General features: G+C 37.5%; 1 protein-coding gene across 2 annotated transcripts; it reads left to right on the top strand.

Moving 5' to 3' along the window:
* The first annotated feature begins 3021 nt into the window (after positions 1-3021).
* LOC148425286 (bifunctional FAD diphosphatase/FAD synthase-like) lies at positions 3022-14894 on the top strand. Of its 2 annotated transcripts, XM_088411894.1 has the most exons (12): positions 3022-3143; positions 3729-3817; positions 4222-4366; positions 4760-5137; positions 5833-5946; positions 6705-6972; positions 8057-8204; positions 8348-8446; positions 9449-9638; positions 10318-10391; positions 10476-10640; positions 13006-14894. In XM_088411894.1, the coding sequence occupies exons 2-11, from the start codon at positions 3810-3812 to the stop codon at positions 10609-10611; spliced, it is 1560 nt and encodes a 519-aa protein (XP_088268020.1). In that variant the 5' UTR covers positions 3022-3143; positions 3729-3809; the 3' UTR covers positions 10612-10640; positions 13006-14894. The 2 variants fall into 2 exon arrangements, with proteins under 2 accessions (XP_088268020.1, XP_088268021.1); XM_088411895.1 differs by lacking the exon at positions 13006-14894 and having other exon boundaries at positions 10476-10756.
* Positions 14895-16130: the final 1236 nt, after the last annotated feature.

The raw sequence follows: 16130 nt of genomic DNA, 5'->3' as shown, positions 1-16130 counted from the left end.
TATATGTTTAAATACCCTTGTGGAATTTGTACAATATGTAGCATTCTTTAAAGAAAATGTGTGATCAAGCAGAGCCACTTTTTTTTCTTCCAGAGAAACATGTATTTCAGCTGAAGTTGCTTGTGGGTTTTTCTTTGCATTGTGAACTATATTCCTGGTAGCTGTAGTTGAAATTTTAATAGATCTCTGTTAACTGTTTGTTAACTGTTAACTTGTTTCATTTTTTTTCTCTGTCTCTCTCTAAAGTTCAATATCTTTATTGCGGTCACTTTGCATTTTTTTAATTAAATATCCAGCAATGTCATTGTAATCCTGGATGAAAAGTGCAGTGGTCTCTCATGTCCTAAAAGACTCATTGAGCTGTATTGACTTTATACACAAGACACTAATTACAATCATTTGTGAAAGCCAATTTGATTGATCTCTTAGGATGCATGAACAATTTAAAAATATATATCTTTAGATTTATTTATTTTAATATGTATATTATTTATTTTATTTATATTAACATGTTCCCAACGTTGCACTTTAATATGTAATTATTTTATAAACGTTATTTTCTAATACATTTGTATATATACACAGGCAATAAATTTATTTATGTTCTAATGAACAATATAACATTTTTATTGGTAGGTTCAATTGATACAAAAGACACATTAACCATTAAGACAAATAAAACTAATGACTCTACTTCATTTGCATTTGTTAATTTACAATACACTTTGACTGGGAGTCTTATTAGCATTCAGTACAACTTCACAATTCTAAAACCAAAGTGAGGTCAACACAACTCAATGTCCTAAATAAGATTACACTAAAAAAGCAAACAAATATGTGGTCACTTCAACCTATGTTTGTAAACAAATCTACTGTACATATATGGACTGCAGTAAATAAGCTCTGGTATTATCTAGACACTACGCAAATCAATTTAAAAACAAAGCTATAGAAATAAAACCAACTGAAACACTGTTTTGTACAACGTTGCAATTTTAATCTACTGTTCAGAACTAATATTGGTTGGCAATGCTATTGAAAACCACAGGTCATGATGAGGTATCTGCAGCTTAGTATTAGTGTGGAGTGCATTTACAGTATGGACATCTCCACTGCTTCCAGTTATTATTATTTAAAAGTGGCAAACATTTAAACGTGATAAACTGCTTCACCTGACCAATACCTCTAAAAAAGTGTATAACAAGTTTTACTTTCCAAAACATTGCCAGCATTTCACACATTCAGCCAAGGCATGCACACTTTGAGCAGGAAGCTAGGAACAAGATTGGAATGAACTGATTTGTTTTTGAACAGAGCTGTTTGAAAAAAATCTACAATAATTTCCGACTTTATTTCGACTTCTTTAAGTGCAATAGAAAACCGAGGACACGGTTGACACCGGTTTAAGCCTGACTAGTCCGGGGTGACAGGATAATGTGGTTTACTCGTGTGACTTCAGCATTCTCATCAGTGGAAACTGTTGACAGCTCAAAAGTTCAACATTTAGCTCGCGTGAGTGACTTTCAGGGTGACCAGGTGAACATTATAGGCACACACGGAGCGGAAAAAAACTCCAACGCGTGGACGTGTACAACAATTGCGGCACATTCCGCGTCCACTAAGAGTGTCAAGGAGAGAAGTGGTCAACTTTTAACTCACCAGCTCTCTTCCTCCTTATACCTCGTCCAGCCCGCAGAACTTCCGCCGCCGAAGCACACACTCCACTCACGTCTAATATCATGAAATGGGATATTAAGTGCAAGGTCGGAACGTCCAACGAACTTTTACAGAAGTTCATAAAAGATGTGACATGTACACTTCTTCCTTTTCTCTGGCTTTCCTGCCCCCGCCCCTCCCCCTTCTCTTCCCTTCCTCCTCCCCCCTCCTCCTCCTAACACGGTCACGACTTCCGCGAACAAGAGCCTGACGTCATCAGCCTGCAATGCGTGTGCGCGTGCGCGGCGTGCACCTGGACGAACGCGCAGGTTACGTAAATGCAGAAATCCCATATCGCGCGTCTCATCGACAAAGATTACACCAAAATGCTAAGAGTTGCACAACGCGGAAAAAGAAATTAAGTTTCCATTTCCTTTGAGGCCACCGCTGGCTGACTACATCTGCTTATCGTCAGCGTTCATCTTGATTCTTAAAGTTGCTGCATGCTGACTCTTGTACCAGATTTTAAATTAATATGAAGTTAGCGCCTAAATTGTTTAGGTTGAAACTGAGAATCTTACATTTTCTTCTATTAAAAATATTAACGAAATAAAAGTGATTGGTTACTAATTATGATTTTAAAAAATGATATTGAATTCTTATAATGTTTTTAATTGCATATTGTAATGTGCAACATTTCAGTGAATGTGACGTAGAACTAGTAACAGTAAAAGGGGTCACTGCTTGTACAATTACTATAATTTGAAAAAGGTCAAATCAAAATAGTTATTTTGTTGTATTCATCAGAATTTGCACTCATGAAAAATATATAATTTAATGTTTTGGGGGAAATCGCGTTATCTTATTTGTTGGGAATTTAATTTTCAAAATATCGCTGTTGCTTGAAATGTTCGAATTAACTGTTTTGTTTTGCGGGGTTTTCAATAAACTAAAATATGTACGCCAATAATTGTGGGTAGAGTAAGAATCACTACATTCATATATAACTTGTATTGCATGCTGAATTCAAAATTTACATCCATGCACATCTGTGCTGCATTGCGTCACCCACCGGCCAGGGAATTAACTACACACGTACAAACTGATGAAAACGTATGTAGTAGCTCCTCCGACCAAAAGAGGCGCTCATAGTTATTGTCGTAATTTGCCACTAATGCAGAAGGCACAACTCTCTTATGACTCGAGATGGACTTGTTAATTCCTCCAAATTCAAACTGTTGCTTGTCAACCACTCGGCTTGCATAATTAGAATGATTCAGACGTCCTTGCGTCCAACAGTCCTCGCAAACAAGTGACAGAACCCTTTTTGTTTACTTCCGCAAATTAACGCTAAAGATCCGCCTCCTTGAATTTGATTGGCCTTAACTCCCAAACCAAGTATTTTCGCATTGATGATTGGACGGGTACTGTTACGTCATTTTAAGATGTGGTGGCAGCTGTCTCGAAGAAGAACAAATGCGACTTCGGTGAGTTTCCTTAAATTTAGCGAGTATATTTGATAACTCCTACTTCTGAACACACGCTATTGTTTATTTTATTATGCGGGATAAATTGATTGACTAAAGCGTTTTGAACAATACAGAAAGGCGTTTTGGCAGCTAGCGCGCCCTTTGCTAACAAGCTATGGGTCATGTAACTAGGACCAAGGAGACAGATTATATCATGAGAGGTGATCAAGGTTGTTCTTAATGGTCGTCAAAAAAATCAAACGAAAATGTGAATTCAAGTATTCTCTACTGACACCGTCTTTCGTGTAAGGAAAATAAAAAAAGCAACGCCTAACACGGTTATGCAGTGCCCATCTATAATCATGTAATACAAGGCGTTGCTAAGGTGATGCATGCATCTATCGCCAACGAACTGTGCCACTAATTTTGAGCGTAATATTGTTTAACTACTACTAGTTTAACTGTATTACAAATTATTCAAACACATAATATTCCCCAAATTTAGGAGTTTGAGGAGAACACGTCATGATTTATCTGCCCCCTTATCACGAGTGTTGCAAAATCTTCTTCTAATACTGAATTCCCCTCCATGTCTCTTCCAAGGATCTTCCTGGTAGGAGCTGTTAAGAAACACGAGGAGGGCTGAGCTGTGTATTAATTTAAGACACTCCCAATGGATTCTTCATGTTGATGTAAGATTCAAATTTCATGCAGTACATACACTCACTGTCCTCAGAATTAGGTACTTCAGCACTAATCAAATGAGATCCAACACACGAGCTGCATACAAAACTCTAAACCGCAGTGAGTGCATTCTAATGAGAGATGTTTCTAATAATTTGGTACTCACATGTGCCACTGTGAATCAGCATGATGTTTACATAGCTAAGTAAGATTACCAAAATACATTGGATGGGCTCTGTGGTTGTGATTATATAACCTATCAATAATGTAAGAAAAAAAATATAAGTACACTAGCCTTACCCCTCTTCCAAAATAATCAAAATTTTTACAATGAAAAACATATTAGAAATGTGTTCATGCAGAGCTTTTGAGAAATGTCTGATGTCACTCATGTTATTGTTGTGTCCTGTAGCTCGGGTTTTTTGAAGCTGAGTCGAGCAGAAGTGCGCGTGAGGAGACTGGCGGCTCAGCTGGCCAATGTGGCGATGTCCACCGCCACAGCCAATGGTGATGCTCCTACTGCGGCCATCCTCATCATTGGGGATGAGATACTCAAGGTGAGAGAAACAGAGGTGGGATCGTTTGTAATGTGACCCAAATTTCAATGCCACATAATGTCAGCGAATTGAATGACCTCCACTGATCTGTGGCTTTTTGTGGCTGCTTTCACGCCATTTATTTCATAAGAACGAATCATCAGAATAAATTGTTTTGCTTTTTTGGTGGGTCTTAAAAATGACAATAGAAACATTCTACAGTTTTTGATCAGTTTTTCACAACTGTGAACATAACAGTTGTTCTTGGATTCAAAATAATTCCCCATTATTTCTATTACATGACATGTGACAAGTCTTTGATAGTCCAATGCCATGTCTCCCAATCAGAATGTTTAAAAGTTATCCAGCAAGACCTTGAAGTCATCATTCAGTCTTTCATCTTGTGTCTCTCAGGGCCATACAGTGGACACCAACAGCGCCTTTCTCACCCGAGCATTACGGAAGCTCGGTGTGTCCGTCCAGCGTATAACTGTTATTCCAGACGTCCAGGAGGTCATCGCCAAGGAAGTGGCTCTCCTCTCTTCTCAGCACACCCACCTCATCACATCGGGGGGCATTGGGCCCACTCATGACGACGTTACCTTTGAGAGTGTTGCCATGGCCTTCCAGGAGGAGGTCTATCTCCACCCTGAGCTCTCACGGCTGGTGGAGGAGTTCTTCGGGGCGGTGGACAAAAGCAGCCCGGCTATGAAGTTGGCCATGGTACCCAGATCGGCCAAACTCAACTTCGGGACAGATGCTCAGACAGGGAAGCCCCTTCGCTATCCACTGGTGGGTGAGCCCCGCCTGTGTGTGTGTTTTTAAATTGGAAGTCAAGCCTAAGATTTTTTGGTTTACAATAATATGCTGTGTGCCCCCCGCTAGTCTTTATATTTCATTCTGATTAATAATGTCTTTATGGAATATGAATTAAAAAGTAAAAGCCTCCTGTTTTCATCCATCTCAAGGTGCGTTTTTGCCATTGGCTGTCACACAAGTTGCTCAAGGCTCACTAATGACCAATCACGGCTTATCCGAATGTAGTTAGTTGACATTAGTTAGTGTGTAAATCATATGCAAGTACTCAAGGAAGAATAAGCAGGAAGAGAAATATGAAGGCAAGAATGCGTTGATAGAAAAGCTTTGAGGAATATTTGGAGAGAAATATTAATCAGTGCCCTGTTTAATAAAGGCACACAGAAAATATTGAAAGAAAATTTTACGTCCCCTTTATAAAATAAATACATGGGAAGAGGCGCTTGAAAAAAAAAGACTCATTAGATTGCGATATTGGAAGTGAAAATCATTCAGCCTCACGCGCTGTTTGTGTGTCTTGTGTTAATGAATCAGATCTTGCAAAAAATACTTTTTCTTTCTCCTCCCAAAATCTTGTGGTTGATGATGTTAACCTATATTTTTAAATTAATTTACTTGCGTGTGATGACTTTTCTTCCAGTTACAGCTAAAACTTCAATGTTTTTTTATAGGTGAGTGTGCGGAATGTGTACATCTTCCCAGGAATACCATCTCTAATGGAGAGAGCCTTTAATGGGTCAGAACACCTCTTTGCTAGTTCAGGGACTACTTTTCACACTAGGGAGGTAAGACCAATTTGTTTATTGTCATAACATCATGAAATAAATGAGGGATAGATTGATTATCTGTGCCAATATTTGACATTTTGATTAATATCTGCATCAGCCTTGTAAAAAAAAAAAAAAAAAAAAGAGGCCGTGTTAACTTCAGGGAACTATTTCAATTTTCGGTAAACTTTAGAAGGAAGAGATTCTGCTGACCCTGCCTTTTTTGTTATTTTGATATGTTTGTAAACAAAGATCAAATAACATTTTAACATTTCTGCTTTAAGGCACTCGACAGTAAGTATTCAGACATCATCAACCAGATGTTTACAAATGTCTGCTTTAACTTTGGGGGGAAACATTTAGTTATTTTAGCCAATTTTGTGACTTTCCCAATCAAACCAGTAAACAGCCAGTATCGCATCACATTTTGAAATTTTGGAATATGTGAATTAATGTAGAAAACTTTTTTGATTTACTTATTTGGCTTTTTAACTTTTTAAAACAGACTGACTAATCCTGGGAACTCCCTGAACGTTTTGTTAAAGGTTTTAAAACAAAGCTGCAAAAACTATGAGGGAAAAAAAAAGTTAAGAGATTGTATTTATTTATTTATTTATTCATATGCCAATATTTTCCCTTTGACTGGAAATGAATATCGGACTCCTTGGCTACACATATTCAGTTTCTATATCGACCCTGGGAAAAACAAAACAAAACAGTTTGCTCTCTATCTGATATAACTTGTGGTAAGCTAAGCAAGCCTGAATTGCTTTTAGGTGTTTGTGGCTGAGGATGAGACCACGATAGCCCCCGTGCTCACCAAACTGCAGGCCTCCTGGGGCCGCAAAGTGGCCCTGGGCTCCTACCCCGACTGGTTGAGCAACTACCACCGAGTCAGGCTGGTCCTGGACTCCAACAGCCAGGAGGAGGTGGACAGAGCTCGGGCGCAGCTGATTGATGAGCTGCCGAAAGGAAGCGTGGTGCCTTTAGTCAAGGACCCGGTGTCCATTGCCACTGCTGAGGTGTACATGTTAGCCAACAGCGGTAAGATCTTAAAATATTCACATTTCTAAGAAATTTGATTAATATCTGCATCAGATCAGACTTTAAAGTTTTTTTACTTTCGAATTTTAAAGTTTTTAAGTCTTACTACTTTCTGATAAAGAAGAAAACAACAATGGATTTTAAACTATAGACAGAATGAAGGTTGTTCATGTATAACTTAGAATTTCTTTGTTTGTACCTGCCAACCAACAATTCACTGTAATGATGGTATTTGAATCTAATCAGGTGCCACAACTATTTTAATCTTTGATTCATCTGTTGATCTTTTAGTCATGAATTGATGAATCGGGTGGAAAAAAAAGTTTACATTTCCATCCCTTTCTTCAAAATCAGGAAACTATTTCTAATTGGCAATACAGAAACAAAAACATAATTATGATTCAGTTACTGGTTTAGCCTGTAAATCTCATGAGAATGGCAAAAATGTTATTTTTTTCCAATGTAAAAGCAAAGATTTTGATCGGAAAACTGTAATCAGACTGCTTTCATAGACATCTACACAATTTGGATAATGTTTACTGTTTCTGTTAGGATTTACTAAGCTTAGATTTCACGCATTTAGACAATTTCAAATTCAAAATGTTTCTCCAAGATTCTTTGATTCTCAAAAACTAATTATGATTATTTTTATAATCGATTTGTTGTCGTGTAATTGTTGAGTAATTGTTACGCCTTTAATATAATGTGTATCAGAAAAAAGCATTAGACATACATTGCGTGTTTTATTTTTTGTATTTTGTACTTATAATTTAGTCACCTGTATTAATATAAATTAAAAAAAATAGTATGTAACTCAGTGTCATTTATAAACCTATCACTGGCAGAGACCAAAAATGTTCTTAGTCAAATCTTAGAGAAAAATTTGAACTATTACCAAATAGCATCTCATTGGTATGGCATCGCACGTCCCATGGAGCAGATACCAGAACCTGGCCCGTTGACATTTTATTTAGATCTCTCAAAATAAATAAAAACCACTGTTAAAATTGTATTGGGATATTGGTTGTACAAAATGTGCCAACGTTCATGAATAATCTCTCACGGTGGGTATCCTTTCCCGCAGGCACACCGCTGGGCAAGAAAGTTGCGTCCGCGCTGAAAACAGTCGAGGCTGCGCTGGATCAGTATTCCACTGAGGAAGTGTGCGTCGGCTTTAACGGCGGCAAGGACTGCACAGCGCTTTTGCATCTCTACTACGCCGCACTGAAGAGGTAAGAGCTGCAGAAAAGACAAATGATCGAAGATGAAATGAGGATTCCAAAAGGAGAACATGACACGGGACTTATTCAGGTAGAAATCGCTGTCTTGTTATTGCTTTTGTTTATGGGTTGTTATGACTCACTTCTACTTTCAGACGCTACCCAGACAGTAAAGACAAGGTGAAAGCGCTTTACATTCGCATTGTCTCACCATTCTCAGAAATGGAGCGGTTCCTTCAGGATACTATAAAAAGGTGAAGTCATCAATGTAGTGCTGACGCGACACTACACTGCTCTGTGCTTTTTTTCTGACCTAAGCACACGAGAGAATATGCCCTGTAAATCTTACATCATTTATGGAAGCATAGAGACGGCAAATGTATTATTTTACGTTAGCTAGTGAACACGTCCAAAATTTAAAATGAACAAAGTAACAATGTTAGACATTAGGTTTTTGGGGATGGGTCTCTACCATTTGCCTGATTAGCTACTTGCCAGAAATCTAATGTACCTTACTAGCTAGTAACCACACACACCTAAAAAGTGAGCCAGCACTTGACTAAAATTAATTAGCACCCACATACAGCTAATTAGTGAGAAGCCTAGTAACCCAAAGTTATTAGTTTAGAAACACACGAATGAACTAGCCAATTATCTCATAGCTAACCAGTTAAGCAGATAGTCAGGTGACAGCATATAACTTACTAACTCTTCTGCCACCTTACTCACTCACTCACTCACTCACTCACTCACTCACTCACTCACTCACTCACTCACTCACTCACTCACTCACTCACTCACTCACTCACTCACTCACGAGTAACCAACCACAAATGGCTAAATAGTGTGCAAGTATGTGACTAAAATGAATTATCATGCACAAACGTAGCACCCAAACATTATTAAATAGTTTGAAACCTCTCTGTTTACCGAGACAACAGACTAGTAACTAACTAGTTAGTTACTGAGCCTGTAGTGAGTAATCAAAATTAACTTACTCATTTCAACACATAACTAACCAACTTGCTCGCTCATTCTCTGGGAGCAAGCTAGTAAGTAAAGAAAGAAAGCAAGCAAGTAAATAAGTAAGCAAGTACGTAAAACACTTATTACCTGGTACTTGTTGTATACAGACATCTAATTTGCTAGTATCTATCTAAACACAAGAAGCTAAGGTAGCAGTCAGCATGTGTTGACTCAAATGTACAACACCGACCGTCCAAACTAAACTTCTAAATTTCACTCTCTTCCCTCAGGTACGACTTGGATCTGTTTTCTGTGGAGGGAAGTATTCGGCAGGCGCTGAGCGAGGTGCAAGAACGGAAGCCTGAGCTGAAAGCCGTCCTGATGGGCACGAGGAGGAGCGACCCTTACTCTCGCACGCTAACCCCCATGTGTCCCACTGACCCCGACTGGCCGCCCTATATGAGAGTCAACCCTTTATTGGTTAGTCGCACACTTGAATAGCATTGAATCGTTAATGACAAGCCTGGCGCTCCAAATTTGGATTTGTTTTTACTTTTTTTTTTTGGATGAAAACAGAGATCCATCATTTTTATTGGCTAGCAATGATACAATGTAAACATTTTGTTGCACATTTACAGCCTGTCTTTTTAAAAATTTGCCATGTAGGATCTGACTATGTTATTCCGTTGACTAAAATTAATATTAGGGCTGTCACTATCAAATATTTTTAGAATAGATTATTTCATCAATTTGTTTAATAATTGGATACAATTAAATTTAGCATTAAAGTGCAAAGCAAAGTGTTTTACAAAACAAAATGTCCTCATTCAGTTTATTTACCAATTATTGTTTATTTTGTATTGGATGTGATTAATATTAAACAAGGGATTGATGTACTTACCAACCTTTTCAAAACTGACTCCTATCACTGGTTTGGTCATCATTTTCCCAAAACACTTTTCACAAAAAACTACAGAGATCAGAACAATTATGGTTTTGAGAGCCTGAAAATTAAGGGTTTTAATCATTTTAAGTTTAACAAAAGCTGATTAAAACAGTTGTTGATTAATTTCATGATTAGTTTTTAATTAATTTTGACAGCTTTAATAGTTCATTGTAATAAATAATAATATGAGTTCAAATCCATTTTTCAACTCAGGACTGGACTTACCACGACATTTGGTCCTTCTTGAGGACCTTATACGTTCCCTACTGTATTCTCTACGACAAAGGGTAAGAACACACTTCCAATAATAATTGTGTGCTCCCAGAAATCATCTACTTTTAAATGAACAAGTTTTCTCTTGGCACTGACAGGTACACGTCACTGGGCAGCATGGACAACACATGTCGAAACGCGGCGTTGCAATTTGTCGATGACAGGGGGGTGAAGCGCTACCAACCAGCATACCTACTAGAAAATGAAGAAGAGGAGCGGAACTCTCGTGACTGACGCTGTCTTGCCTGTACACATTAATGGATGTGCGTATGTGTTTTTTTTTTAATTTCAGTTTGCAGAAATAGCCATAAAAGGAGACTGTGTTTGCATAGTCCCTAAGCTTTTTACACTGCTGAATAAATCAATCATGTCGTCTTTATTTATGGTCATGTGACTAATTTCAAAATACAACTGATTGAGAGTGAGTGTGAATTGATTTGTCTTGCTATTCAATCCAATAAGCTGTCCAGAGAAGGCCGTCGTCACTGTGTAACTAGAAATAGCAGTTCTCCCACAAACATGGATTAAGCAATCACGGCGTATCATTAGTTTGCCACAGATGATGGGCAAATATGATTTTATAGACTGTGAGCAGCATTATGCGTGATAGAGACAGGCAGGTATTTAATTAAAAGTACAAATCAAATCATTGCAATGAGAAAGTACACGAATATAAATATAACACTTTTGCTTCCATTTTTCATGACTTGAATGAAAGATCTCAATAGACGGTTTAAATCACACTGTTTTATAGGAGTGGTCATAACTTGTGTTGCTAAATTTAGGTGAAAATCAACAAATCTAGCATCTCATTGTGAAATTTTTGGCTACTTCTGGGGATTCTATAACCCCATCCAGAACAGATGTTCCCGATTCAACATCCAGACTGCAAATGACTGATGCATGTGCTAAACCGCCACTGGCTAATTTACCTATTGGTCATATGGGTTGCAGTTATTATGTAAATTAGCCCCTCAGTTACATTACACGAGGATACACTAGGATTAAGATACACTTATTTCAATTTTATTCATAATGGGTGTGAGGCACTCCAAAGAATGAACTATTTCAATAAGAGCAATTAAAATGTCAATTTCCATTATGTCTCCCTTAAGTAGGATAAAGTACAAGGAAATCAAGTCTTTATTGGTGTCTAGTTTGTTTGAAAATTGATTTTATTGATCCTCAAGTGAAAGCATTCAAATTGTTACAAAGTTCAACCATTCAAAGTCTTGATTTGAAATTTAGTTTGTGACTGGCTTTTTTGTGACGTCATATTGTAACAGCCAAACCGTGTTATGCTGTTTATTCTCTTTTGATTCAAATCACACCAAATTTCTCATTATTATAAAGGTTTTTTTTCAATCTAATACAATCAGCGACATAAATCAAGCATATTTTTTTTCATATTTTTTCCCATTCAATACGTTGTGATAAGCAGAAGTAGAGTGCTGTACCCAACGGAAAACTGTTAAAAGTTGTTAAGCCACGCCCACTAGTGGATCAGGAAATGATAAACTGGTCAACGTAAGAGGACGCGAAAACGAGCATTCCTTTGGAATATGAGGACAAATTATTTTACGAACATTGATTCTGCCATTGTGTCGCTGCCCAGTATTGAATACCGTTTACTGCACATTTGCCCCAGATTTTCCAGTTGTGCATACAGGGAACAGCACACACACTAAACAAATGTCCACTTACTTGTAATTCACTTGGCGTCCCTCACGGGCGCGTTGTCCTCACGTTTTCCATTTAGCGCCGCCGAAGACAATAAATTGGCTTCTCTCTCTCTGGACATTGTTGAATCCAGGTGCATCGATTGGCTCTCTGTCGCGTGGCATGCTGGAATCAATAGTGGCCCGGGATAAGAAGGAAGAGTGTGTGTAGTTGTGTTTGGAGGGTGTTGCATCACGAGCCTTCACACACGGTTGGGTTTGGATGATATAATACTCATAGGCATATATTATTTCTCAGAGTTGTGTATTTTACAGTTCAACTTTTTTTCCCCTTTTGACCATAGAGCCTTGTCCAACACAATACCAATAAAAAAACAAAAACAAAGCTAAACCTTACAGTCTTCATTTCAATCACTTAGTTATCCTAACAAATATATTGCAATTGAAAAACATGTATTTCCTTCACAAGGTAAACAAGCTTATGACAAAAAACATTAAACCCACTCATAATGCCTTGCGTGCATGCAACAACATAGGCCTATATGCAGTTATTTGTTTAATGCAGGGATGCATCGACGGAGGTCAACCCAATTTACTGCAGACAAAAAAAAAAACAAACTCAGCCAAAAATAAGAACATCAATTTAAAAAAAAAGTCATGAGCTGTTGCTTGATTTTGTTGTTGTTTTGTGGCCTGAATTGACAATTGAAACTGGTAAAAAAAAATCAAAATAAAATAAATAAATACATAAATAAATAAATAAAAAACCTAAACAAAAAACAGTGCCATTTTCTCTGTCTCGGTGAAAGGAGAATGATAATGATAGTGTGTATTGAAAGTCTAAGTGAGTCAGAGTCTGACTCATTTTCATTTGTATGACATGTACTCTAAGTGGAGCTATTAATTTATTATATTGGTGCAGCGATTTATTGGACGTTTTTTGTCAAAGGTGGCGGATGTTGTTGCAATGAACACCCCGTTGGTCATCTAGCAAGACAGTGATGCTTGAGTGGAAGCAGCTCCGTGTCCTCAAGCTCGAACCAACCTGTACGTCTATTTACGTATGTTATATGTAGAATTTTACGCATTTGTTGAGGTTGTTAGTATGGTTGTGTCGGGGAGACGACAGGTGGCTTGTTTACTTATTTTGAGTGTTACAAGTTTGAGTGTATACATCTCGCGATTAGCATCAAACTAACTTTTAGCATTGAGCTAGCGGCTAGCGCCTTAGCTCGCAACTGCGCATGCTTGTCTAACCTATTGTGTTATTTCGTGCGGCAGACAAGTGGGCACATTATTTTTGTTGTACAGTATTTCATCTACAGTATGAAATGAATGATTTGTGAATGATTGTGAATGATTTCATGAGTTTATTGATTCAGTTTTCCACCAGAATATATGGTGAAAAAGGGGAAGAATCACAATCAGGTGTCTTTATTGGAGGAGCTGCGTAGCCATGTTGCAACGCAGCGAGGGTAGAATACTACTGTGAAAAAAATTGTTACATTACAGCAGATATTTCAGCGTTCTTCTTCGTGTCATTTAATAAAGTCCACGTGACATCTGCATATGTGCACCACACTGCACAATGGAGGCCAAGGTATGCACAAAAAAGGCCTGGAATTGGATTTTTGTTTGTACTTGTGTTTGAGTGAAATGTACTCCTTGTTCAGTTATGGGCCTTTGTATAATATAATAAGACACATTAAGCAACATGAAGTATTGGGACACTGTGTAGGTAATGTGCATTTGGAATTCCATAATAATCACAAGGTTTTTTTTTTCCCATTCAACGGCATGCATGAATTGATGAAACTTGACTTGGTTGTCTTTTGTCATTTACTTGCTTTTATTGTAATCACAAGTCATTTCTTCTGCATTGTCAACTAAACAACAGCATGTTTGTCCTACCGTCTCACCGCCTGGGCTGCTTGGCCTCATTAGTCCCGATGTGTTTCAGCCCCATCAGCCTCGTGCTTCTCTTCTCCTTAAAGTCAATGCACTCTTCTTGTCACAACTGCTTTTTCTTCACCACTCACTTTAATTTAGACTCTGGATCCCCAATTGTGGTTTTTAGTACTGGTCTTGTAAGAATCACTTACACATTCCAACTTGCCGCTCTTTGGTTTTTAGAACATTCATGGTATTAACGGCCAAAGAGGAAACCAAATGACTATTTCCCTATAGGAAACATATTCATAAATATACTGTATATACATTTATTATTATACTACATAACATTTATTAACATTGGAGCTCACTAAATTCTTTCCATCTTTTTTGCTGTCATGTTTTTGTGGCATTTTCAAAGGTGGTGTAATTTTACTTTATTTTAGCTTATTTTTCAGTAGTTAACTTCTCTTTTGTTTCACTTAGAACAACGTCTATGCAGTTAATAACAGTTTTATGATGGTGACAGACTCAAGCCAGGAACAAATTATTGACTTTGCATTATTTCCCATGGGAAAACTTTCAATCGATTGCGCAGTTTTTGCCAAATCTTGCTAACAAATGGCAGATAAAAAAGTATTGCTGGTCCTTGTGTTTGGCTGAGGTAATAACAGACTGTCAGAGAGGTATTACTTTAACAATATGTGTATTACTGAGGTGGAACTATGGCCACCTATTCATTTTTAGAAGGTGGTAGGACACCATAGTGTTGGACTCTTGTTTCTCTCAATATTGAAATTTTTACTTTTTTTTTTTTTTTTTTTTTTACAAAACAATACTATTGGTCTGTCCCCAGAACGTCTGTATTTGTACACATAGTTAACAAATTTAAAGGGTTGGAAATAGTTTATGACCAAAAGTATGAACAATCGCACAAGTGCTGCAAAAACATCTCTATATCTATTAATATATATCTTTATCTATAGCTAGCTACCTACCTACCTATATATATATATATATATATATATATATATATATATATATATATATATATATATATATATATATATATATATATATATATATATATATATATATATATATATATATATATATATGTGTGTGTGTGTAATCCATCACTTCAACTACTAAACTACTAAGTACCCTATCAACTACTTTAGTGCTTGATTACGTACTAAAGTATCTGAAGTCATTGATGACTTTAATCAGTAATAATAGCAACAATTTCAAACACTTTTTAACACTTTAAATAAACTAAAAAGATGTAAATCTGCATCTGGGATTTAATGTGTTGACAGTTAAAAAAACGTAAAAATATGTCTGGGATTGAATGAGTTGATAACAGCACAATAAATATGGAATGTTGTGTGTATTAACAGTCGCGCAATATTCTGGTTGTTGTTGTTTTGAAGTTTCTACACAACTGTATACGAGCACAAGATACAATACCAAATGCAAGAATGTGATGTATGATTACTCAAGCGACATTATTTTCTTTTTTTTTCCTCAAAAGCAGTTATTTCGCCTGACAGCCTCGAAATGCAAACTGCGCACAGGGGGCCGAGATAAAAACCAGAACCTCAGAATTGTGAGGCAAATGTGCTAACCACCGTGCAGTGTTTCTAATGCAGTTCTTTGAAAATATGAGCAATACCTACACAAACGCAGCAATAAACGCTACCTCTGCAAATTCAGCATTGCAAATCCAGCTGTCATGCAACTGGGTGTGTATGTGCATGTACAGATATGCATGTACTGTATATGACCGACCCATAAATCCTCTCATGTCACACCGTTCCCTCCAAATCTGATATGAACACAATGTGAACAACTATGTGATAGGGGCTCAGCATGACTCAGCAAGTCTTCAGATCACACTGAGGCAGGTGTTTGTGTGTGCATGCGAGAATGGATTTGGAAACATGTGGCGAGCTTTGATAATGGAGCCAACATAGCATATCGGACGCTCAAAAAGTGCTTTTCTTTAAAAAGGATACACGTTCCCGATCCATTTGCTCGCCAGCTCCCGCGGTGTAAAATGACACTTGAAGGTGCATGACACAGCGATCCGGACGACGGGTCCTTGACGAGGGGGACGGGGGTTCTTTGAGGCGATGCAAATTGCCAACCGGGCTGCATGTAGAACCGGTAGACCAGAACACG

The sequence above is a fragment of the Hippichthys cyanospilos genome, chromosome 3 (assembly GCF_059441005.1).
Source record: "Hippichthys cyanospilos isolate Australia breed blue-spotted pipefish chromosome 3, RoL_Hcya_1.0, whole genome shotgun sequence".
Classification (NCBI taxonomy): domain Eukaryota; kingdom Metazoa; phylum Chordata; class Actinopteri; order Syngnathiformes; family Syngnathidae; genus Hippichthys; species Hippichthys cyanospilos.
This window is presented reverse-complemented; position numbering and strand designations above follow the sequence as displayed.

Bases quoted from the DNA above. Each gene is read 5' to 3' on its own strand.
- LOC148425286 (XM_088411894.1), top strand. The intron at 5,138-5,832 runs GTGGGTGAGCCC...GTTTTTTTATAG, and splicing joins AGCCCCTTCGCTATCCACTG to GTGAGTGTGCGGAATGTGTA. The intron at 8,205-8,347 runs GTAAGAGCTGCA...TTCTACTTTCAG, and splicing joins TACTACGCCGCACTGAAGAG to ACGCTACCCAGACAGTAAAG.